This window comes from Ambystoma mexicanum, chromosome 8 (genome assembly GCF_040938575.1).
Source record: "Ambystoma mexicanum isolate Mex_15411 chromosome 8, UKY_AmexF1_1, whole genome shotgun sequence".
Classification (NCBI taxonomy): Eukaryota; Metazoa; Chordata; class Amphibia; order Caudata; family Ambystomatidae; genus Ambystoma; species Ambystoma mexicanum.
This window is the reverse complement of record NC_090929.1, coordinates 1,673,832,301-1,673,859,010: the sequence shown is the minus strand read 5'-3', so window position 1 is coordinate 1,673,859,010 and position 26,710 is coordinate 1,673,832,301. Positions and strand designations below refer to the sequence as shown.

Genomic DNA, 26,710 nt, shown 5'->3' with positions numbered 1-26,710 from the left:
CTATCATTACGGACTTCAAGTCCCATAATTCCCTCAGTAATGGGACGAGGAAGCGTGATGCAGAGGAACGAAGATGTAGGAGTGGTTAGCTAATTGGTAAAGATGACCTACACCTGAGGGTGACCAAGAGGCTTAAAAGGCCCCCTCAGGTGCATTTAAAGAGGAAGCAGGACTGGAGAAGTCGGGGCTGGCCGTGCATGCAGTGGGTGGAAGAAGTAGAGAAGCAAGAAGACACAGGGACCAGGACGGGTCCTAAGAAGGTCTGTGCCTCTAAAGTTCCAAACTGCAGGGGTCACGCAGCACGAAGCGTGGAGAAGAAACGCTTACCCGGCAAGACTATGTTGTGCAGAGGTTGCGCAGCGTAAAGCAGATGTGGTGCGAGCAGTCGAGAGGTCTCAGTCGGTGGGTTGCACCGGAGACTCTCGGGAGTCCGAGTGGCTGTAACCTAGCATGGCAGTAGCAACAGCCACCGGACAGAGAGAGGGTGCTCCTTGTCTGGAGAAGTCACCGGTCCATCAATCCTGCGAACACCAAGTGGAGCACCTGGAAGCGACTTCAACAGTGAGCCTGAGAGGAGCGGGTGACTCAAGGGTGCTCCGGTGCAGGCCGTGTGTTCCGCACAGGCAGGATAACTCGAAAGACGAGTGAAAAGCACACTACTAAGCGTTACGAATACCGAACTGTTGAAAATTCACCAAAGCAAACCAAATAAGCATAAAAAATACCAAACTACTGAAAATTCACAGAAGTGGCTGATGTTAAATCAAAACCACCCTAGAAGTGAATATGCGAGTTTGAGCAAACACCAAGAACCCTGTGGGGAGGCCTTATTAGAATCCCAGGCATACCACCAATACCCAACCCAAGAGAAATAAAAAACAGGCAATATCAGTCTCGCAGAAGTTGCCAACCACAGGAGGGGAATGTTAAAAAGCCCCAGGGTTGTCAAGGTTGCGACTCAGGTTCTGGGACTGCCACAAACTCACATTGCTACAGTCAAGGCAGAAGCAGAAAAAGACTATCCTGACCACTATTTTGGTATAGTTGCAGAGGGGAAAGAAAAGTGGCAAACAGGCTGCCCTTCTGAGAGAAGCTATCCAGAGGGAGATGAGCACTGTTTGTAGAAAAGTCCTGATATGGATCAATGTGAATGTTCTATTCCATGAAAGCTGCTAACAGTTTTGATACCAAAGAAGACTATTAAAGTTGTTATTCTAAATTTGAAAGTTACCTTTGAAGCACTTTTCTGTTTGTGTATTGAAGAAGTAGACGGGCAGGCGAGTGTACCCACAGGGCCAGAAGTGATTGCCCAGAAGAAACTTGGTGAAAGAGTAAGCCAGGTAGTAGAAGATGCAAGTGCTGAAGAGTGGTACCAATAGAAGGCAACATGTGGAATTATGACATTTGGGGAAGAATTGTGAAAGCTGATGAAGAAAAGTTACAATTCTTTCTGCAGTTAAAATTGTGGTGAACCATCCCGACCACACTATTTGTTGTTGCTGAAATTGTAAAATAATTCTTATTACAGGAGGAGTGAGAGCTTATGACTTTTTCAAGGTACTTTATTGAAGCAACGGAACTTTGTGACTTACTTTATTTATTTTATTTATTGTTAGCTTGTTAAGTGCTTATACGGGAAGTAAATACTGTTTCAAAGCGCCCACAGGGCAACAGGGAGGGGACAAGGGGATGAGAAACAATTAAATACAGTGGGGGGGGAGAACCTACTATGACTTGTGAGTGTTCACAAGGTGCAAGTGCAAAAGGGAGGTGGAATGGGATAGGTGCTGGGGGGCACATGGGAGAGCAACAGGTGAAGTGCAATGTAAGGTAAGTGCAAACCTCCAAGGTGGGGTGGGGGGGAAGTGAACCAAGGCAAGTACCGAGGGTAAAAAAAAACTGGGGCCGATTCAGTGTGGGAGGTCAGGGCCCCGAGGATTCATAAGGGCCTTGAACACCAAATAAACAACTGTGAGATTATCAGAGGAGAGAGGGAGGGAAGGAAGGAGGAGGTAAAGAGGAAAGTCTTGAGGCGCTTCCGGAATTTAAGAAAGTCCTGCTCTAGACTAAAAGGGAGGGGAGTATGTTCTAAAGAAGGGAGCAAGCGGAGGAAAGCGATGCCTTCCTGCCCTCTGTTTAGTGAAACACTTTACACACAAAGTGTTGGTGCCAGAGGAGCGCAGCGGTCTAGAGGGGGAATATTTAGTACGAGAGTTGCAGTTAGTGTGGTCCCCGTCCCCAGACAGCCTTGTGGATGATGCAGAGGGATTTGAATTTAAACCGTGAAGCAACCGGGAGCCAGTGAAGACTTTTTAGGGCAGGAGAGATACATTCCCTGGACTTGAGGCCAAGGATAAGTCTGACTGCCCTATTCTGGATTAGCTGGAGGGGTTGCAGAGTGGAAGAAAGTAGATTCAGGAGGAGGCTATTGCAATAGAAGAGAAAACCAGGGGTTGGACAACATTGAGCTTCTGGGGGAAGGTGAGAAAAGGTAGAATACCTTTGAGAAGGAAGAGATAAAAGTGGGACTTCTTGGCAATGTCCTGAGTGTGAGGGAGGAAGGAGAGAGAGGAGTCGAAGAGGACTCTGAGGTTTCTGGCTTCAGAAGAGTGAGCCGGGGAGAGCCCATGGAAGAAGGCCAGAGTGAGGGGAAAAAGTCGGGAGCTGGAGTCCCAATGGGAAGGAACTCTGTTTTGCTGGCATTAAAGCAGAGATCATTGGAAGTGCACCAGGCCTGGATGGCAGAAAGGCAGTCAGGGATGATGGAAGGTGTAAGAGGGTCAGCAGGAAGTTTGAAGAAGAGTTGTGTATCGTCAGCATAACACTGGAAGTTGGGGGAGAAGGAAGAGATGAGGAGTGCCAGCTGAGTAAGGTAGATGTTAAAGAGCCAAGGTGAGAAGATAGAGCCTTGGGAGACACCAGAGGTTGAGAAGGAAGTAGGAGAGGAGAAGGTGGCCTGGATGACTTGGGAAGGAGGTCAGCCAGTCCAGTGCCCGCTTCGATATACCAAGGGTGTCGTGGAGCCTTTGTATCAGGATGGAGTGGATGACCGTGTCAAATACAGAGGAGAGATCAAGAAGGATGACAACAGCAGGGGAGTTGGAATCCAGGGATGTGAGCAGTTCTTCAAGTTCAGAAGAGCAGTTTTTGTGCCTCTGGATTCTCGGAATCCAGATTGATGGTCGTGGAGACCACCAACAAGTTCAATGTCAGAGTGGAGTTGGGGCAGGGCCAATTCCTCCAGCAGCTTTCCTAGGAAGGGGATGATGGAGATAGGGCAGTATTTGGCTGTACAGGTAGAGTGTGCTTACAGGTAGAGTCTGCTTACAGTTTTTTTAAGGAGGGGGTGCACAAGGAGTGCTTGAGGGAGGAGGGGAAAGAACCAGTAGGAAAGGAGTGGTTACAGAGATTAGCGAGTGCAGGGGCAAGAGAGCCAATATTGTCCTTGATGGTTCTGGATTAGCAAGGGGAAACCTGTTTGGAAGAGACCGTCATGGAGCGGACACCTCTGGTGACATCTACCGGTGCGACAAGGGCGAAGGAGGAACGAGGAGGGTGAGCGGCCAAGGGAGGCAATGGGGTGAGGGTGAGCGATAAGGCTGTTCAGAATGTCCTGAGTGGAGAGTGCGTTGCAGAGGGCCTGAGAAGGAATAGGGGAGGAGGATACTGCAGAAGGGGTGGCTAGTTCCCTGCAGATTTTGAACAGGTCAGCCGTGTTGTTGGAAGCGCCAGATACCCGTGCCTGAATGCGGGCCCTTTTCTTGGCACTGATAGAGAGTCTGTATTGCCTTTGGAGCAGGCGGCAGTACAGTTTGTCAGAGGATGAGCCTGAGGTTTTCCACTTCAGTTCTGCAGCTCTGCACTTTCATTTCAGCTCTGCAAGTTCGGAGTCATACCAAGTATTGCGCTTAGAGACGGGTTTCAAGCGGATTCTCATGACTGGGGCAAGAATGAGAAGGGTGTTGGTGATGGACAGGTGGAAGTTGCTGAGAGCAGTGTCAGTGGTAAAGTCTGAGTTGGGAGGGCAAGGGGGGATAAAGGTGGAAGTGAAGGCTGCAGCTGACACTCGTTTCATCAGACGGATGTTCATGAACAAGGTTGGCAGGGCTTTTGGGGGAGTGGTCACAAAGCCATAGGGACCCAGGTGGGAGGAGAGAAGAAAGTGGTCTGACCAAAAGAGAGGGGTGACAGGAGGAGATGAAAGAGGTAGGTCGGAGTGGTCCAGCAGAGTGAGTTGGACCAGAAGGAAGAATGGAGAGGGATAGAGAGGTGCAGAGGTCAATTAAAAAAGTGGATGCTGTAACAGGGGAAGCCAATTGGATGTTAAAGTCCCCCAGGAGCAGCAGGTTGGAGGAGGTTGAGAGTAAGGAGGAACAGAAATCAGCCCATAAGGAGAGGAACAGGGAGGTTGCGCCTGGAGGCTGGTAAATGGTAGCAATGGTCAGGGTGGATGAGGGAGAGATGACCACCTTGCATACCAGGCTCTCAAAGGAAGAGTAGAGCTGAGTGGGTAAGATGGAAGAAGGAACCCACTCAGGGAAGATTAAGGCAACCCCACCGCCAGCACAGTGAGGTCGAGGCTTGGAAATTATCTTTAAGCCCTCAGGGAGTCAAAGGCAGTGACCGAGCTGGCATTGAAACATGTCTCAGTAAGAGCGAGAATGTCAAGGTCAATGTCTTCAAGAAGGAGGCAAGTGTCAGCAGTGTGTTTGTTGGCTGAGCAGGCATTAAGAGCCGCCAGGTGGAGACCATCCCTGCCTTTGAAGGTTTTCTGATGCGGAGTTCAGGGGCGTGGTACTTCATTCCAAGGTGGGAGCTGAGGGGGAAGTAGGTGGAAATAGGGGAGAGGCAGGAGAAGGAATAAAGTTAATGAGGGATGGCAGGATCCGGTCAAAGAGAAGGAGGTTGGCCTGAGGACGCTGAACAAGGCCAGGTCAGCCGGTGTGGTAGACAGTAATGATGCAGCGTGATGAGAATAAGCTCGCCAAGAGGACTTCCCACTTGGTGTCACCATTAATGGGAGAGGATGAGAATGGAGAGAGCGTAGAGATGGGATGAGTAGTCCTTTGGCCTGGAGAGGGGACAGAAAAGAGGATATCGGTGAAGATTTCCTGGAGGATGCACGGACATAGGTGTCTGCGATGGGAAGGCCAAGGTTTGCACCCAGGATGTCTTTTTTATGCTTTTTTATCCAGAATTTGAGAGAGATGGAGAATGGGTGATAGTGTAGCAGTTAGAAAAGATTGGAGCGATGGCGAGTGCCATCTCAGTGGCAGAGGATAGATGCAAGAAAAGAAGAGAAAGAAAAGGGGGGCTGCAATGCACAGGCCTGGCCCTAACTCGCAGGTGGCCTTGTAGATAAGGAGGGCACAATACAAATGCAGAGCAATTGGTTGGGTGCAGGAATCGCTTAAAAAAAGGAATATAATGCAGCCTACACAGGGATGTACGACGTGAAAGCACACCCACCTGGATTTGTTTTTTAAAATAGGAATACAATGCAGTAAACACGGTCGACTTGATCATCGGGGTCACCAATGCTGAAGATGGACTGCATCAAGTCAAAGAACCCTGATCTCGGTAACGGCACAAATGAACCATCGCCGACTGTCTGCGGCAAGGACTTGGCTGCCGATGGATTAGGTTTCGAAGCCAAAGCGGCTTTAGATGCTGACGGTTCTTTTGGCACCTATGGACGCTCCGATGACCGATGCACACCGTGGTCCTCACCCTTGCGGCCATCCAGCAATTTCTGCCAAGTAGGCGTGACGCTCGAAAGCATTTGACGTCGATGGAGTGGTCGGCTTGGGGCCGGGAGCACCGAGCGCTGCTTTTGCCACCAAAGCCTTACTCCATGTTAGCACCTTACGAACATCTGTGTACCATTCCCAATGGTTTGGTAGAAAGATTCAACAAGACCCTAAAATGAGGAAAACTCCACAGGCCTATACAGGACTTTCCCCTTTTGAATTACTTTATGGCAGAGATCCCAGAGATGTCTTGGACATGCTCTGGGAAACCCGGGAAGAACGAGAAGAGGCACCCATTCCCATCTCGCAAACTGCTACCCGAACGTTAGGAACATATGAGACTGGTTCGAGACCTAGTCAGCACTCATATGGAAAAGGCCCAGAGCAACAACAAAAAAATCCAACTACGACAAAAAAGTGCACTTGAGATTGTTTTCTATAGGACAAAAAGTATTGGTTCTATTACCCACCTCCAAAAACAAACTTGTTTGTAAGTGGCATGGGCCCTATGAAATAGTAAAACAAACGGGAACCTGCACTTATAAAGTAGCCCAACCAGACAGAAAACAAAAAGGTCCATTTATATCACATGAATCTCTTAAAGGAGTGGAAGGAGAATCCATCAGCCACCCATGCCAAAGTACTATCTTGCTTGGTTCCGGAAGACAGACAACTTTGAACTAATTCCTTCCAATTTGTCTACTCAAAAACAAGAAGATCTAAAGGATGTAATTACATCTTTCTGTCATACGAAAACAGGTACAGTTCCTTGTGGCAGCAATGGAAGCGGGTTAATGCTGTTTTACATATTCCTCCCAAGATGGCGGCGTATAACCTAGGCAGCATTGCACTCTTTCCGACTGCAGAGGGATTGCAAGCTCTGCCCCCCTTCAGAGACGCAGCTTTTCCGTCCTCCCGAGCAGAGGCTCTCTGCTTTGCTTCTTGTTCCAGTCAATGCTCCGTAGGCTCGCCTTAATATTTCACTCTAACCCTATCTACTGGCTCAACATCTGGGTATTCCTTTTGTTTATATAGATTTCACTGGCACATACAAGGATCCTCCGACTCGCTTACCCTGCCTTGCAAATGCGGCGTCCTTCCGGGTATGAGCATAGTTTGGGGTTACTATTTTAACGGGCTGCAGCTCGTGCTTGATTCACAAGCTGCGTATTCTTTCTTTACAGTTTTCCCACGAGTACTCCTGAAGCTTCGGCCTTCAGGCTTCTTGGCCCTGCTAAAACCATCATGTTCCGTGCAGAGATGTGCAATGAGAACAAGCCTTCACGGACCGGCGGATCTGAACCAGTCGGCGCGCCGCGTTTCCTCACAATATCCCAAAAGCCACAAAAGAACGCCTCCCATTCACCCGGCGACAGGTAGGGATTATTCAGATCTCTTCTGTCCGGTCCTTGCAAATTCTTAACCATTATTCATCTTTTTCTGCTTCTTCTAGAAAGCACTCTCTACCATTCAGCCTCATACAGGAATCACGTCAGCCATTCATTCTCACTTTACATCTACCTGGGTATGGCCTGAATTATTTTATGAAGACCCTAGATTCCCACTTCATGGTTACTTTCTTTTCTTCTGTCTTATAATACACTAATCCTTATCCTACCTACCTTTATGCAGGGATTGATTAACTCCTAAAGCAATCCCACAGTATAACGACGGTCAGCAGAGAAGACTTCAAAGCACTCTGCAGACTACACAGTGAAGGAACTATTAGAAGTTGAAGACCTGCCACAGGGTTTTATTGCCCAGAGGGTTTCCCTGGAAGCCCTGTTACTCTCGACCCGTTTGAAGGCTAGGTCAGGGGGAGACAGGGTAGCCTGAGGGCTCTCATTGCACCCAAATGCTGCATTGGATTCAGGTCAGTCCCCTTCACTTTGACGCATGTACTCTGATTATTGCAATTGTTATACTTTCCCTGATGTATTTGCGAACCAAAGTGAGTTGGCTGCGGCAGAAACTACTGCGGCCGAAACGTTTGCATGAGAAAGGTGCGAACTACCAAAAGTTCACACCTTTCTCATGCGAACACACTTACATACTCACACCCACAACACACCCAACACCCCCCACCCACACCCACAACATAAACAAACCCCACTTACCTTCATCTTCACGCTGGGTTCCTGCAGCGCCAGATTCCTTGCACTTCCGTGCTCGGGAACCGGTGCAACAGGGTCCTTTTCTTTTTTAAAAACATTTTTTAAATGTAAGGCTGCAGGGGTGTCCCCCGCAGCCCCCGCTCACTATACCATAAAGTATAGTGAGCGGGGCGATGAGGGGAACACCCCCGCAGCCCCTGTTTCTTTTTTATTTTTATTTTTTAAACGGAAGGTGTCCCCCGCAAGCCCCGCTCACTATACCATTAAGTGTAGTGAGCGGGACGATGCAGAGGACACCCCTGCAGCCCCGTTTCTTTTATTTTTTAAACGGAAGGCTGCGGGAGTTGTCCCCCGCAACCCCTGCTCACTATACCATGAATTGTAGTGAGCGGGGTGATGTGGAGGACAACCCTGTTTTTTTTTTACAATGCTAACACCAAAGGTTTGAACTTTTGGTGTTCGAACCTTTGGTGGTAGCATTTTTAGAACTTTTGGTCATTGCGACCATTTATTGTCGTTCAAATCGGCCTATACTGTATTTTCAGACAAACCAGGAAGAATTAAAGGCACTTACCACTATATTAGAACGCCCAAAGGAAAAATGGTACATTTAAAACCTTATAGACTACCAGAGGCCCGTGAACAGATAGTGGTCGAAGAAGTAAACGAAATGCTGCAAGCTAATATCATCAAGCCCTCTTCCAGCCCATGGTCCTCCCCTATCGTGTTGGTCAATAAACCCAACCGTTCCTGGAGGTTCTGTATAGACTTCCATAAAGTTAATGCAATATCCGACTTCGATGCCTATCCCATGCACCGCATCAATGACCTAATTGATAAACTCGGAGCAGCCACTTTCTATCCACCCTAGACTTAACAAAAGGCTACTGGAAGGTACCAGTATAAGGACCAGATAAAAAAAAGACCACATTTTCAACACACTTAGGACTGTTTCAATTCAAAGTTCTCTCTTTTGGTTTACACGGCACACCAGCCACTTTCCAATGCCTAATGGATAAACACTTACGTTCCTATTCAGATTTCTGTGGAGTTTATATTGACGATATTGTCATTTACAGTAAAACCTGGGAAGACTACCTGTTCCGCCTACATATTGTCAGACAAACCTTGGTTTTTTGTACGGAACGGAAACGTACAGCCCCAACATGAGAAAGTGAGAGCTGTCCTAGAAGCACCTACACCCGAGACTAAAAGGGATCTTAGAGCCTTTCTAGGGTTAATAGGATACTACCGTAGGTTTATCCCAAATTATTTGGACAATACAGCTAGGCTAACAGATAAGCTCAAAAACGCTGAACCCCAGAAACTTCATTGGTCTGAAGGATGATATATGTTACAACCCCTTAAAGCAAAATCTGTGCCAAAACCCATTTCTGAAGGTAGTAGACTTTTCCGAAGACTTTATATTGCATACAGATGCCTCCCTTTCCGGTTTAGGGGCAGTTCTATCTCAAGTTTGCGACAGATTAGAACAAGTTACAAGCTCTTCCCACATGAAAATAATTACTCAGTGCTGGAATTAGAGGCCTTGGCCATAAAGTGGGCCATTCTCCCTCTTAGATATTACCTCTTAGGAAGAAAGTTTACATTAGTCACTGACCATTCTCCCCTAGTTTGGATTAGCCAACGCAAAGACTCAAACCCACGTGTCATGCAATTGTTTCTAGATCTGTAACCCTACTGCTTCACCATGGAAGACAGGAAAGGTAAAGACCAGGGGAATGTTTATTTCCTGTCCCGGTTCCCCTTTGAAGCAGGTGGGACTACATCGCATGGAGGAACGGTATGTGAGAAACCTGAAGGTGTCTCACCTGCTAGTCCCCGGAGATCTGTCATCTAGGTGGCAAGGACACGGCCATCGCTATTGGATCCCGGTCCAGGAGGTGGACCAGTGGGGGGGAATCACCTCGATGAGGGGTCTTCAGGGAGTGGAATTGGGACACCAAAGGTTGAGACAAGGTACCCCCTTCCTCGTATGACCTTTTCCCCATCCTACAATGTAGAATACTTAGAAGCTCTAGCCCATCCCTTTTCCGACACAACACTTTCTTGCACTGTAACAGACAACATACTAGCACCAGAGCCGTTTACCTGAAATGGCCAAACACACAGGTCAGGCAGAGTCAGGCAATTGACAACCACGCACACCTGATGGCCCTTTACCTTCCCCAAAGGGATAAAAGGCAGAGCACGAGAGCACACTACGAGCAAGGCTGAACGATCGAGGAAAAAGTTACACTGAACCGTCAGTTCAAACCGAGGAAAAAGGCGGCAAGACCAGGAGGGACGACAAAGGGTGAATTGCCCTTGCCCTTTTCAACTCAGACCTGCAAAGCCTCTGAAAAGGGAATTACAAGACCGGGAAGCATAGCTGAGGTGTGGAGCAACAGATGTCAACGGTGCACGGGGGCCTCCAGCATTGATAACACAGGCAGGGAGGCATGCTGGCTACCGTGGTACCATCCTTGATTCCAGTAGCAAGCCAAGCGGACTCAAGACAGTCGGTGAGTTGGAGAAAGCTGATAGAAAACTGAACTGTGTTGAAGCCCGAGGTTGCAAGTGGCAACATTAGATGAACGCAAGAACTTGAGAACAAAGAACTTGTGCGTTTGAACTTTTGAGAAAGCCCAGAGAAGGGCCAGCTGCAGAGTGGTCAGGCGCCGTAGGAGTGCTCAGTCGAAGGACTCTTGCTGGCTCTCGTGTATTCAAACTGTAAGTACCAGAAGGCCCTAGGAAAGGGTGGCGTGAGGTGTCGTAGTGTTCATACAATGGTCACGTCAAATCCCTTGTACACTCTTTGACCCATTGCCAAGTGGAAAACAAAGAGAAGTAAATCCTGTATCGTGATAAAGCAAAGTGAACTGAGAGCAGCAGATGTGAACCCGACAGAGGTATGCCTACAAGTTGGAGTGAAGAGTAATACACCTGTGAACATTGTTTGACGAGAAAACCCGGCAGAGGGCTGTCCGCAGTAAGAAGTTGTTTAAAAAGACATTAAGGCTCTTGAATATTGTAAGCTGCATTTGAAAGGCCGTAGTGAACCCGATGGTGGGAGGCCCAAGTTGTAAGGAGAATCCGAAGCCCGACGGAGGGAGATCCCAGGGGCAAAGAGTAATCGGCCCAAGGTGCAAGATTACAGAAGGAACTTTGTTGTTTTGATATATCAGGCCTTCTTAGGCAAGATACTTTGTAGAAAATAGACTTGGCTCCTGAAGGTTCTGGTATTGTTGAACTGGAATTGTGAACCTCGTGCTGGAGATGCCCAGAAGTGTGCTGTGTTCAGAAGTCCCACATTGTCCCGTGCGAAAAATGTGGGGAAGACGACCCAGCCATACCATCCTGACTTATCATTTTGTGAACACTTTTCTTTTCTGGTGAACGTTAACCCACACTCTTTTTGTAACTTAGTGGTAATTATTGGCAATAGGGTTTTTAGTATAGGCCTTTTTTATTTGACAAGACGCTGCTAGGACTGCCTTAATATTATTTGATGGTCGTAGGTTGCTCCCATCTTAGATTTAGGTTTAGATTAGGTGTTTATCTCACCCATTATAAAGTTGAATAAACACCCTTGAACTGTGATCGCTTGTGTATGTCTTTACTGTTGCCACCATGAGTTCCTTACATATGGTGTCAGGAAATGGGATGTGACTCAATTGAAACAAATTGGGGAACCCTACAATTTCAAAAACGTAGACATTGAGCTTCTAGTCCTTCTGTTGCCACAAAAGAATCAAATAGGTTTCGATATTGGTAGCAGTAGGGAAGCCATCATTCCCCCTGGGAAAAGAGGAAGGATTCCTACCAATTTGGTTTTGATACCCCTCCCCCCACTCCAGGGTGTTACATCAGGTTAGCCCCAAAATCTGACCTAGCATGGAAGTTCGGTATAGACGTTTTAGCAGGCACCATTGACACCGACTTCTGAGGGGACGTAAAGGTTCTTTTACATAATCATGGTATAATACCATTTGAAGTGCATCATGGGGATCAAATTGCCCAAAGAAGTTTGGAAAATGCATTATTCCCTCAGTTTAATGAGAGCAAACTCGACAAAACAGAAAGAGGTGCATTGGGCTTTGGGGAAGCTGATAAACCTTTTAACATCGAACAAACAAAGAGAGAGGAGCCCATCTATCTCGATTTAGCCTTCACCCAGCTAGTTGCCACTTTCCCAGACCCCTAGGGAGGGCCATACGGAGCAGGCTCACCTCCTAGCCTCACAGGGGTTAGATAGTGGTACAGCATTAAGTACCTTCTATATTGCAAAGTGTGACCCCAGGGAATCTTATCACATCTTTGTGGGTGAAAAAGATGTCCCACATATTTTGTTTCTTTCAAAACTCTAAGTATTTTACAGGGGCTCTGGTCATGGATCCCCATAGTACCCGAACAGCCCCTGAATGAGAGCAGACAACCCTCAGTCACACCTCAGTATCAAAACAAGATTCAAATTAGAGCAAGAGAAAGCTCCTGAACTCATGCTAGCAAATACTCTAGCAGTCCTCATAAGGTGCTCCCCTCAGTGTGTCACCAACTTTTCCCTGGGGCCCCTGATATGTGGCACTGATATGGTCACATGATCCCGGGGCGAAGGAAGTAAGGTTTTCAGGTGGGTAAGGGTAGAATATTCCTTGCCAGGTGTAGGAAGAAGTGAAATCAAGGTCATAGGAAAATGGCATGGAAAGCAAAGGGCTAATTGGTTGACGAGGAAGGAAGGGAGGCATGGGAGATGGGAAGAAATCTAGATGGCAGGCTAATTAGAAGGCTAGACATTCAACTAAAGCACTCCAGGGATGGTTCTGCCAATGGGGAATGAGCTTGGAGAAAGAAGCAGTGGCAATGGAAGTTGCTTTGTGTACTGGAGTTCCAGGGCTCAGCAATGGCTGCTCTTGCAAAAACTTGACTGTAGTCTTCAACGTGGGCATTCCTCTAAAAGGAACCATGTGACATGTGTGTTCACCACCCACAATGCTCCATCCTTTTTGATGCCCACCTCAGATTTGAACGGTGCAATACTCCCTACACCTGGCACTCTTAAAGGAGGGACATATCCAGGAGAATGCTTCTCGTTCAAAGGCTAGAGCAAGTAAAGGATGTAATCAATAAGCACTGAGCGGGCCACTTACTTCTCATCTTAACCATATACTCGCCAGATCTGAAACCTACCAAAGTCCACTGATAACATACTCCCAGCCAATCATGATCTTACATGTGGGAGATATCCAGAGAATGCTTCTCGTTCCAGGGCTGGTGCAGGAGGAAGGCCTTCGTCGCCAAGGAGGCTCTTGGGGTCAGGAGATAGGGACACCAAACAGGGTCTGAAAAACAAACAGAAGGATGTCTAGTAATAGTACAAACAATGAACGTACATGGAATAAATAGCCATTATCTTTTACACATTGGGTTTGTCCTAATACACACATGTTCACCAATACAGAATAGAGGAGGGACCGTTTCCATGTTCAGGACTGTAAAATTTCTTCTCAAACACCCATCTCTGACGAACGCTACATATGTTATAGGCCAGCCCTTAAACACCCACAATGACTCAGTCCACACTTCAGAAGAACAAGTTACTTCTTACCTGGTAACGTTCTTTCGATGGGATGTTCCTCCGACATATTCCTTATCTTGATAGATCATCTCCAGCCTGCTGGCCTCAGAAAAAATGTTCAGTAGAGGGCGCTGCGCGTCTTCGTCCCTCGAGCCGATGTCCCTCGACAGCCTCCGTATCGGCGCCGACGCCATCATGCGTATAAATAGACTCGCGCAGCGTCCATTGCTCAGTTCCGTTTTGACGTTTAACAGTTGCTTTACATGAATTGGTTATTGACCCTGAAGGAGCGTAAGCTGTAACCACAAGGGAAGTTTTACTGAGGGGTTGGATGGGAGGGGCGATGAGGAATACATCGGAGGAACATCCCATCGAAAGAACGTTACCAGGTAAGAAGTAACTTGTTCTTCGAAGGGATTGTGTCCTCCGACGTATTCCTTATCTTGATAGACTCCCATAGCAGTGGTGTGTAACTGGAGGTGGGAGTAAAATTGCCATGTTTCCCATCAAGAATGATCAGAATGCAGCACAGCTTTGCCAAATCTAGTCTCTTGGCTAGAGGAGGAATCCAGGTTGCAAAATTTTGTGAAGTTATGTGCAGACGACCATGTGGCAGCCGCACATATGTCTCGAATCGGTACCCCTCTTGGGAGGGCCGAAGAGACTGTGATACCCCTGGTTGAATGAGCCCTAAGATTTTGAGGAGGCTCTTTCCCTGCCCGTTTGTAACATTCCAGAATGGCCAAAATAATCCATCTGGAAATGGTCTGTTTTGTTATCGGTAATACCAATTTGTGCCCTGAGTAACCTACGAACAGTTGGTCTGCTTGCCTAATCCTAGCAAGTTTGCTGATGTAAAAGCTCAAAGCCCGCCTTGGGTCCAGCCTATGTAGCCTTTCTTCCTCTTTCCCCAGATGGGGAAGGCGATAGAATGAAGGAAAGGTAATCTTCTGAGTGATGTGGAATTCAGAAACCACCTTCCTTAGGGTGGAAATTAGGCTTCACTTGTAGGACAACTTTGTCTTTATGAAAAATTGTACGAGGGGGTCTACAAGATAGAGCTTATAATTCGCTCACCCTCCTAGCAGATGTCAATGCCACTAAAAAGACAGTTTTAAGGGTGAGAAATCTTAGCGAACAAGAGTGGAGTGGTTCAAAAGGAGTACCCATCAGGAAATTTAAGACTAAATTTAAGTCCCATAAGGGAACTTGGAATGGTCTTGGAGGATAGACATTGGTTAATCCCTTCAGAAATTGTATTACTAAGGGTAACTTGAAATACGATGGTTCCTCTGCAGTGCACTTGAAGATCGATAGTGCTGCGAGATAGCCCTTGATAGTGCCAACCTGAAGGCCCGAATTTGCCAAATAGAGTAGAAAAGATAACACCGTTGGTGTACCACATGAAAAGGGATCAATATTCTTTTCTCTACACCAGCTGCAAAATTTGTTCCAACGGCAGCGGTATAAAGTCTTTGTTGCTGGCCTTCTGGTCGAAAGCAACAACTCCATGACGTCATCTGGGAGGTCCCAATCCTTGTATCTCAACCTTTCAGATACCAAGCGTGAAGGTTGAGGGTTCTGATGTCTGGATGGAGAACCTGACCTCCCTTCTGCGAGAGAAGATTCTCCTTGAGTGGAAGACGAGTTGGAGGGCAGATGGACATGTCCAGAAGGTCCGGGTAACACATTCTCCTGGCCCAGTCCGGGGCAATTAGGATCATGGCTTTCCGGAACCTTCTCAACCTCCTGATCATTTGAGGAATGACGGGGACTGGAGGAAATGCGTACAGAAGTGGAAACTCCCAGTCCACTACGAACGCGTCCCCTAGAGCTCCTCTCGGGGGAAATTCCCTTGAACAAAACTGATCACACTTTCTGTTGATGCTGGTGGCGAACAGATCCACTTGAGGGGTTCCCCAAAGGGTGAAGATCTGTTGAAGGACTCCCTGAGCTAGTTCCCACTCGTGGGAGACTGTGCTCTGCCTGCTCAGAGTGTCCGCCGTCAAGTTTTCCTCTCCGGCTAAGTGAACTGCCGATAGAGAGATTCCTTCTTGGATTGGCCAAAACCAGAGCTGCATTGCCTCTCTGCACAGAGGCAGTGATCCTATGCCTACTCTTTTGTTGAGGTAGTGCATGGCCTCTGTGTTGTCCATCATTATCAGGACATTTTTCCCCTGTACAGATGGCAGAAAAGCCTTCAGCGCTAGTCTGATTGCTCTCAGCTCTAACAGGTTGATATGTAGTCTGGACTCCGATGGAGACCAACAACCGCTGATGGTCAAGTCGTTGGCATGGGCTCCCGACCCCGTGAGTGAGGCATCTGTGACTACTGTTTTCTCCGGCCATGGTTTCCAAAACAGTTCTCCTTTCAAAATGTTCTCCTGACAGGCCCACCACTGAAGGTCTCGAGCCACCTTGTCCGGAACCTGAAGGAGATCTGTCATTCTCCCTGAGAATTGCGACCACTGAGTTCTTAGTGCCCACTGAAGAGATCTCATTCTCAGGCGAGCCTCTGGCACAAGGAAGATGCAGGATGCCATGAGGCCTAGCAACCTCAAAAAGTCGAAGGCTGGGAGACGTTGGGCATTTTGAAACTTGGTGACCATCTGCAGAACATCTTGAGCCCTCACCTCTGGTGGCGAGGCTTTTCCCAGGGAAGTGTCCAGGACCGCTCCAATGAACTGGAGTCTCTGTGATGGTATCATCTGCGACTTCTTTAAATTGAGGGAGAAGCCCAGTTTGTGAAGGAAGTGGCAGACATAATCTAGCTGGATCTGAGCTTGTTCCGGAGATACAGCTCTGATCAGCCAATCGTCCAGGTAGGGGTAGACGTGAATCCCTTCCCTCCTTAGACTTGCAGCCACTACCGACATTAGCTTGGTGAAGACCCTCAGGGCAGAGGTCAGCCCAAATGGCAGAACTCGAAATTGATAATGATAGCCACCAATTGCGAACCTCAGGTATTTCCTGTGTTTGAGATGGATTGGCACATGGAAATAAGCATCCTGAAGGTCCAGAGATACCAGCCAGTCCTGGAGCTGGAGGGCCTGAAGGATCTGAGAGTTACCATCTTGAACGTGTGCTTCCTGAGGAACTTGTTCAATTCTCGGAAGTCCAAGATAGGTCTCAGTCCTCCGTCCTTCAGTATTAGGAAGTAGGAGTACCAGGCCTTGTTCCTCTCCGCTACACGTACCGGTTCTATGGCACCTTTCTCCAGCAGGTCTACAATTTCCTGCGAGAGGAGCAGATCTGGAACTTTCAGAGAGCTGTTCCCCGGTGGATGACTCTGAGGAATGCGTAGAAAAGGCAGGCAGTAACCTTGGGCAACTGTCTCCAATGCCCAAGCATCTGATGTAATAGCCTGCCATTCCGTCAGATGTTGAGTTAGCCTGCCCCCTACTGGTGTCTTGAGTGATTTAGAGGCGGCTGATGCAGATGCAGAGGGTAAAGAGGCACCTGCTGCTGCGGCTTTTGTATTTTTACCCCGTCCACCTCGGGTGAATTTTTTTTTTACCTCTTTGAACCGACTGTCCTCTGCCTTTTCCGAATGTGGAATAAAAGCGAAAGGACTTACCTCTCCAAGAGGTTCCTGAAGGGCGATATGGCGTTTGGCAGATTGCAGCTCCCAGAGATTTTGCTGCTGCTTTGGATGTCTGTAACTGTTCTAGACTGTCATCCGCCTTCTTACCAAACAAAGAAGAGCCGTCAAAGGGCATATTTAAAAGTCTGGCTTGTACATCTGAAGCAAACCCAGACTTTCGCAACCACGCAAATCTGCAGGTTGTAGTACTTGCCGCCATGGCCCTACTGATACTGTCAGCAGAATCAATGCCAGTTTGAAGGGATTCGCACATTGCGTCTTTACCATCCTTAATGATGTTTAGAAACGCTTCCCTTTCTTCTCCCTCTGGGAGGCAGTCAGCCGCTGATGAAGCACACTCCCAAAGTTTGTAGCTTAACCTTGGGAGCGTACAAGTAGCGTTAATAGATTTCAACGCCATGCTACATGCAGAAAAGACTTTCTTAGCCATAGAGTCGTATCTTTTGTCATCCCTGTCCTTTGGAACAGTAGGATATGCCGATCTACTGCCTGATGCAGTTGCTGCTTGAACCACCAGACTCTTTGGAGTTGGATGTTTAGACAAAAATTCAGGGTCAGTAGCAGATACCCTATATTTGGCTGATAACATCTTGTTAACTGCCGGGATAACCTCAGGGGTTTCCCGGTTAGCCAATATTTTTCTTTGTAATGCAGTGTGAAATGGAACCACAGGACCCTCCTGTGAGCCTTTAACTAAAATGTCTGTAAGGGCATCCTGTTGGAATGCAGGTGAAGGTGTAGACCAACCCATGAATTCTATAATCCTTGCCATTAAAATTCTGTAAGGGGTTTCGGCATGTTCTCCTGGGTCTGGTTTGGCAAATTCTATTTCTGGGGAAGTATCTAACCCACTTGCCTCATGTAAAGATTCTCTAAGGTCCTTTAACCTATTTTCCTCAGAGGTAAATTCCTCTGGTTCAGGGTCTTTCTTGATCCGAATCCTCCCCTTCTTCATAAATTGAAGACAAAGGTCTGAAATGATCAGACCTTGGAAATGGCTTAAATCCCATTTCCAGAGCAGAAGGGGCCAAATTTGTCATAATTGGTTGAGAAAACGTTGACGCCGTCGACGCAGGCGTTAAAGGCTTCGAAAACACAGAAAAAGGCGTCGAGAAGATCGGAAGAGGCCTCGAAGAGCTTGAGAGGATAGGAATCCTACTCGAGGTTGTCAATGACATTCTCAAAGTCGTGTTAGAGGCCCTGGGTATGACCACTGGCTGTGAGGTAGTGACGGCCAGGGGTTTGTTCTTTGTCGGCGTCGAAGACGGCGTCGATTTAATCGACCTATGCGTCGATGAGCCCTTCGATAATGGCGTTGATGACGCAGATTTATGCGAAGGGACTTTCGACGATGGCGTCGATGGCACAGTGCCTTTGCTCGAGGGTTCGTGACGCTCTCGAGTAGTTTCTTTCACCGGGTGCAACGACTCACAGCGTTTTGATTTTTCGGGTCTTTCACCCAGGGTATCACCCTCAGCCGTCTTCGAGGGGGTCGAGGCTGCTTTCTCGAAGACGCTAAGCATCCTTTTATGGAATTCCTCCCACTCAGCCTGAGAGCTACGTTTTTTGGGGCAGGTGACTCTTTCCGGGAAAACAGAAGAAGACGACGAGGAAGGGGATCTTCGACATCTCTTACTCGAATGCTTGGATCTCGAAGAGTGGTGGGAACTGCTTCGAACCTAGAACGAGAATGTTTCCTGTGTCGGCGAGGAGACGAATGTCTCGACTCTGCCAAGGAAACTTTCGAAGGAGTTTTAACTGTCTTACCTCTCTAAAGCTTCCCCTTACGCTCCTTCAAGGCTTTCGCCGTCATGGACATGCAGTCCTCGCACTCCGAACATTGGTGCTCCGATCCCAGGCACCACAAACAAATCCTGTGAGGATCTGTCAACTACATTTTCTTTCCACAGTCTCGACATTTTTTGAAGCTGGACTGTGGAGTCGCCGGTTCAGATGAGGAAGCCATTGAGTAAGAGTTGGTATTCTCGAGGAATAATGAAGAATATATCTGACTAACGAACTGAGCAACACGATTCTGAGGCCCACGAAGCGCGGAAAAACGGAACTGAGCAACGGATTCTGCGCGAGTCTATTTATACACATGATGACGTCGGCACCGAAACGGAGGCTTTCGAGAAACATCGGCTCGAGGGACGTCGACGCGCAGCACCCTCTACTGAAAAATGTTTCCGAGGCCAGCAAGCTGGAGATGATCTATCAAGATAAGGAATACGTCGGAGGACACAATCCCTTCGAAGTAAAGTTATTATACACGTATTGCACTGGCACATGCTTGTTCCATTGTACATTGCATTACATTCCAGATTCCCACTGCACAATGTTTCAGGAGCATGTGTGTTCCTATGATCCAAACATAAATTCCAAATAGCTGTGCAACAGCCAAACATTTATTTCATAGTTTTAAAAGTAAAAAAATACAACTCATCACATCACCATACAAAAACATAAATAATCATAGCCATGGTCACTGAACATCCAGGATTCGAAATTGAAGGGAGTTATTTCACACTTGCCTCTAGCCTGCGAGACCCTGGTTAGCTTGAAAACAATAGTTGCCAGGAGATACTTTTGGCTCCCCTGGCCCCTTCATTCCTTACACACATGCATGTGTGACATTAACTTTGAGTATTTTAGAATAATAAATTAGAAGAATTAGGACACATCTAGTATACATTTAAACATAATGAATCATACCTAATGCACAAAAAGTTAAAGTGTGCAAATCATGATTAAGTTAGATTTGCGGTGCACTGCCTACTCGCCCCTGGTTCCCCAGCGGTAGCTCCGGCCTACTGGGTGATGCCTGGCACCCAGGAGCTGGTTTTAGCACCTGTTCATTGAATCTTAATTTCAGACCAGAATACATCTGATATCAAATACGCGTGAATCCAAGTCTACATGTAGCAGCATTATGTAGGTGGACGGTGACACCTACATGATCAAACACCAGACTTCAACAGCTTGTCCTTACATGCTACTGCCTTTCCCACAAAACTTGCAAGTTGGTAAAAACTGGGTTAGATTTTCTAAGTCTAATAAGAGTGATGGCTTTGCTAATGCTGGAACAATGGCCAGCTCAAATATTAGGGATTAGCCATCTTGCGATGATGCAGCAAAAATCAACACAAAGTCTGGTTCCGCCCTCAGATGTTGACAAATGTGAACCAAGGTACAAGCTGACAAGTGACCTGTAAACAACCAGTTTAAACATTAGTGATAATGCAACCGCCATAAAGAGTAGAATAGGTTGTGCCCCAACACAAGTAGGGTGAGAAGTTTAGAAAAAGGTTGCTGAATACACAGAGAGGGTTACACAAGTAGCATAAAGATGGGCGTAGATAGGGATAGGTTGAAAAATACATGGGCAGGGAATAATGTATGTCAACATACAACGTACGAGACGAGATTGAACCAGAGTACCACCATTGGTTAGAACTTTGAAATGCCTTTATTCTGAAAAACTGATTCCTGACATCAAACTGCTTTGCTTGCAATCTCAAGCCTCACAATGTTCGGACAGATGCTCAGGCGTCAAGGTCAGTAAGGAAGGGGGCTCCAACAAGGAATCAAAACCACACTAGAAAACATTCTCCAGAAGCACACAGCATGCAACCATAAAGTTAATTAAAAAACATGGATTGTGGACTCGCAACAAGGTACCTGTGCGGTAATTATCACTGTTTGGATTTAAAAGAAAATAAATCCATGGAAAGGTGTGAGCAGCAGTCCAGTTCCCGCCAACCTATCTACACAGGTTGGTATTGTATTAACAATTATATAATAAAGGGGGTGGAATTGCGCTTGACACCATTAAGATAAGAAACTACAATCAAAATACAGTATTTTAATGAAATGAAGAACAGCCGACACGTGTTTTGACACTCGGGTCGTTTTCAAGGCATAAGGAATGATGAGTGGCAAATAAGTATAAGAATCCAAATGGAGATTGGTTGGGTTGTACCCGTTGAAGGACGTCTTGCAAATGATGAAAATACGTATAAGAAATGCCGAATTGGCTGGGACGAATATATCGCTCGGTGAATCAAGTGTAGGACAAATAGAAAGGTCCCTTTTGCCACTCATCATTCCTTATGCCTTGAAGACGACCCGAGTGTCGAAACATGTGTCGGCTGTTCTTCATTTCATTTCATTAAAATACTGTATTTTGATTGTAGTTTCTTATCTTAATGGTGTCAAGCGCAATTCCACCCCATTTTTTATATAATCATAAAGTTAATTAGTTTCTATTGATAGCAGTGAGAAAGTGCAGAAAGCCTTGATCTCCGGGTGCAAACAGCTACCGTGCCAAACAGCTTCCTAATTAATAAACACAGCACAGCATACACGGGCTAGCATAGCAGGAAACTCCATAAATAGACGAAAATGAGTTCTGAACAGTGGTCCTTACCATATGATCGGAACAGTGATAATGTATTCCAGGCTCAACTAGCTAGCGTATCTGCAAAACCCATGGTACATCCAGACACAGGGGCGACAAGCCAAGGCCATGAACAACCTGGCTGATAAGGTCTCAGGCTTGGGAACGAGAAGGGAGTAACTTCTTCAAATTGGATTATAGCAGCCCATTCATCTCTCCTTCCTCACCACACACCTTGAGATCATATTAAAGTGACCAAGGTTAGATGAGCAAACTGCCAACCAATATGAATTCTGTCCGCTAGGTTGGCTACCCTCGTATAGAGCCAACCAATGAAATGATATGAAATGTAAAATTGTTTATTAGGACAAACCTAGGAAAACCTGTCAGTTAAAGAATATCCAATATTAGTAGCCTTCGTCTATAGAACATATAGGTGTTATATTTTAGTAACCAGTAGGATGAGTCAATAAAAGTGTTTTCTTATTACTTACCATGATGCCATTTATGATGTGTTTTTCATTTAAAAGCTTGTGTTTTCGTATTATAACGATCGAGAATATTTTCCCGGCAGTTTATGTTTGAATAAAGCTGGGTGTTCTCGTGCACTTGTAGTTACTCAATTTTCTTGAATAACTCATCAAAGGAAGTGGATAAGGTCCTCACCCATCCCCGGAGCCCAGGTACAGGTTATCGACTGATCTGTACAGACTTCCTAGCTTTTAAGTTTACTAATATTTAACCTGAGTTGAGTGATCATGTTTGTGTGTAATTTGTCCAGGTTCAAGTTCAAGTGAGGGGTGAATCTTCAAAGCTCCATTAAGTTCTTGATCGCTAAATAAAGGGGACATCTGGGCTGCCTCAGCACAGCTAACCTTGGCAATCCCAGCACAGCAGGTGATTCTAGGGTCTTCTTTGCCTCAGCAGGAATAGAGCAAGGTCTTTTGCATCAACTCTCCTTTTAAATTTTACAGACCACCTTCCTCATATCTCTGTGCAATAGAACATCAAAAGCGCAGGGGGGTCGACTATGTCCCCATTAAGTAATGGCCAAATATTAGAGTGAGTTCAGAGAAAGGGAAAGTGAAACAAAAAGCAGAATCCTCCGAAAGCCGTCAAATGTAGGAAGAAAGGTTAGTGAGGTAGTGAAGCATTACCCGAGGCATCAGGACGGCAGGACTCTTCTGTAAAATGCAATTTTCTTAAATATACTTGTTTTCCTGGCTATTGCTTAGCGGACCTCAACAGTGACAGCAAAAGTAATGTCAAAACCAGAGTCTATCTTGGCCTCCCAGAGGTTTTGTGTGCAGAACAGATGCAGATGGCGTCAGCACCATTGCGAATCACAGTTATCCATAGGAAATCGATCACCCCTTCTGTTACTCTGCAGTGGCAGTCCATTGCTTAGCACGCTCTGTACAAGGGCCAGTACACCATGCAGCACCCCTTTCTGACCACTAACTGTGCACATTAGATTCATACGTGTGTCCTCCGATCAGCATTGGAGGAACTTCTCGTGGTTGGCCATATCCACAGATCCTGTAAAAGATGTCCAGGCTTTTGCGGCCTGCGTTGATAAACACTGGAGCTTTAAAGCTCCACAGAGCAATTTAATCCTCATGTTTGGACCCGCAACCGGATCCTACTGCGAGCTCAGACCCTGCATACTGTACTTTAGCTTATAATACATATGATTGGCATGCAGGCACTTTTGAAGTATTCTAACTGAACATGTGAGCCTGGTTTGGACATTTGAACAAGATTGATTGCCTAGGAATTATAAAGGCTTATCGTGCTAGAGTAATGCCAACCTTAAATCACCTAAAGGCAACAATGGACATTTACTGTTATCCTTGTGTTTCCTGCTTGCGGCCCATATGCTCTTTTGGGAAACCCTGTGAATTATCAATCTAGATATCAGTCTTAATAGTAATCATGCATGTCAAGGCGGGTTTTCATCCCAATTATCAATCACTGTTTACTAACATGCTGATGCCTGCAGTGTTCCTTAAAGAATGATGGCAAATGCACCAGCAGCCATCAGAGGGTCACTGTTAGCCTGAAGAATACTCAGAGCCTGGCATTCTAGCAATAGGGCAAGACACACGTAAGTAAAATATGGAGAATATTGGCGCGAGTAAGATGCAAAGAACCGAGACTGGTTAAAAGGTGACCAGGTTTGAGGGGTACTCGCATACCGCTCTTTAACAATCCGTACACAAGGTGTAAGACTATGCACATCTACGTAATCTGGGACAACCTTTCAGCATCAGGGGCAGCTTCTTTGAGGAGATGATTAACAATAATTATACATGTATAATTGTCCTTCTTCTTGTCATGCCACCACATAAGTTCACTTATGCAAAAAAAGCAAACAATACTTATCACAAACTAGAACGCTATCATAACCAACACATGATTCGAAGACAACCCAATGCATAGATACGATAGCTAGTAGGTCAAAAAAGGCAGTGATGTAAATAACTAAAGGCCGCTCTGTCTCTCAAAACTTTCCACATGTCCAAGCACACACGATTCTCTCATCACATTAATTAGGTTATTAGGGAAATAACCTCAAGAGACGAAGAATGTTTAATAGTTTCCAAAAGATCAGCAAACTCTGGGTCGCCAACCAGCTATTAGCATTAGCAACAGATGAAGCACCCAAAGGAGATACGAGGATGACAGCGACTAGTAGAGGAAGAACGCCCCCGATTGATGAAGCCACGCTGCACAACAGCATCATTTTACACAATCTTTGTTAGTATGGGTTACTATTCGTTTTTTTACAACCTTGGCATGGGTCACGCATCATCGAGGGTTTTTAAAAATATTTTTTTAGTGCATGGGAGTGTCAATATCCAGGTTCTTTGGATGCATGATACCTTGTACGTTCAAGACCTCGTTAGAACGGCTTGAAGATAATGCTGTGTCTGTGGGTACATTTGCAGTACCGTGTTATTTTCACAAGCCCTGCAATCCAGCAGGTATTGCTCATCAGACATCCAGTGATGAGCCTTTTCCCCTTGGTATCAGACACCCATGCACATAAGCGGCTGCCTCACTTAAGACACACCTGTACATTAATAAAGACACTTATGCAAAGAATACGTAGTTATGGCTCTGGCTCCTACCGGTCAGCTCTTGCTCATCCATTCTGAAGCATGCCGATTTCATGGACATCTCCAGGATTCGAATGCAGCCATCATCGGAGGCAAGGACCACTTTGTCTGATGTACACCAGTCAACGTCCAAAATGCGGAAGTTGACATTCCTGCCACTCCGCAAACTGCTCACCATCTGTGTCTAAAAAAAATAATTAAAAGACGTATAATCGGGGTCTCTCCGAAGAAGTTACTGCCAGTGCCCATGAGGGTTAGGAAATAACTTGATGCCCACACAATCAAAGTTCTGGAGACACCGGTGATCGAGTAAGAGATCTTAACAATGAAAGGAACGCTAATTCAAGATCACAGACAAGAGCATGAACACCTGCACTGACGTCACAGATGTGAAAGTTGGTCCCACCTCTTTTGTGTCCCACACTTCGGCTCCATCGTTGTACATCACAATCAACTTTTGGTTCCCCTTCCCAGGGGCAAAGCGGATCTTCTTCACCCAGCTCCGGTGGGTTGGGATCCCCCTGGGGAAGAGAAAAGGGAAGCACCACCCGAGAATTACATTCTGCTCGTCACTAAAACTTTAAGAGAGAACGTTGCTAAGATTTAAACAGTGATTAAAAGGAAGTAGTGAAATGTCAGCCTTGACTGAAAGCAACAGAGACTGTGGGAGGAAAAGTGAAGCTCAGAATTACGTGTTTATAAGTCTACAAGGGGTTACACAACTTACAATCGGAACCTATAGACTGAATTTCTGTCTGCAGTACTACGCTTAGGCGTAATGTAGACGCCACCTGACCACAGGCCTGGCTTTGTCCTCCATAAATGTCCAAGGTGTGTAGAACACTGGATGAGAGAGAAGAAAGACTGCATATTGGGCCAGGAAGCTGCTGCCGATATGGAGATGGGAGAATACCTTTCAAAGGATCATAATGAGGAGAACATTGTAATATTTAGGAGAGTCTAACCTCACACTAATGACTTCGATGGATGTTAAGGCCCCCGTTTGCTGATGGAAATGTTGACTATAGTTGCACCATTCAAAATTATGGAAGCCCTCATTGAAGCCAAAGCACATTTTCTTAAGTATGTTACAGACATGAACCACTGTCGCTAACTTTTACGAAAAAAGTTGTTTGAAACCCCTTAAATGGAATGTTAGCAGATGGCTGCTGGCAGTTAACACTGTAATGTTCAATAATGAACATAATTCATCCAATTAGAAGCTGGTTATGGTAGGAGCTTCTTTTGACTTCAATTGGATATGACCTGGGCACTGGATGGAATTCTCATGAACAGCAAAACTGTTAGACATGGTAGAACCAACAGCCTTGAGAAAGTGGTGCTGAAGCAGCACTGAGCCAGACAGCAGCATTCTTAAACTATCCTGGGGTGCTGCTTGCAACCCAGACGCAGAGCACAACGCATTCTGCTGGTATCTTGGACACAGAAGAAGTTGCCTAATGTAGTTTTGCTTCACCTGTTGAATAGCTTTCCGAATCCCATGCTAACTCTTCAATGGCCAGCTATTATTGTCAGGAATCCATAGAAATGTTAGGAAAAAAGAAAACATATGCTGTATTTGTTTGAATTTTGGTTGTATGAAAATTATGTACAGCTGAAAATGTCGACCAAATACACCATACTGTACCATTATACCAAATAACGGAAGCAGGAGTGTCCCCCGCACCGTTGTTTGCTAAAATGGCATCGGGGGTTGCGGCGGCCCCCACTTCCTATAGAATAACATTTAAAATAAATAAAAGGACCCTGCGCCACCGGTTCCCATCGACGTAAGTGAAGGGATTTGGCGTCGCAGGGAGACAGAGTCGGCGGTACACAGCGAAATGTGACGTCAAAAGTTAAGCAAGGGCGAAAGGGTGGCATTTGGCTGAGGAGTGATGTTCGTGATTGTTGACACTTTGAAAATATTGAATTCGTAATTTTCGGATTCGAAATTTTTGGAATCGAAATAATCACCCGAACGCCATCTGGCGAAAAGCACAATAGGGAAAGCAGAGAGTGTGAAAATAAGGAGATTTTCGGAATCCAAATAATGACGGGAATCCTTATTTTCACACTATCTGCTTTCTTCAGCTCCCCACTCTAACCCTGCTGCAGTCTTCTTGATGGAGGGATGCCCCCA

At 46.2% G+C, this 26,710-nt stretch overlaps 1 protein-coding gene across 1 annotated transcript in view; it reads right to left on the bottom strand.

The window, feature by feature from the left end:
* WDR11 (WD repeat domain 11) overlaps nt 1-26,710 on the bottom strand; it is a 1,001,187-nt gene that overhangs the window by 142,430 nt on the left and 832,047 nt on the right. Inside the window, exons 18-20 of the mRNA XM_069611952.1 lie at nt 24,974-25,088; nt 24,580-24,751; nt 13,098-13,206 (exon numbers count right to left, since the gene is read on the bottom strand). Of these exons, the coding sequence (XP_069468053.1) occupies nt 13,098-13,206; nt 24,580-24,751; nt 24,974-25,088 (396 nt within the window). The remainder of the gene's footprint in view (nt 1-13,097; nt 13,207-24,579; nt 24,752-24,973; nt 25,089-26,710) is intronic.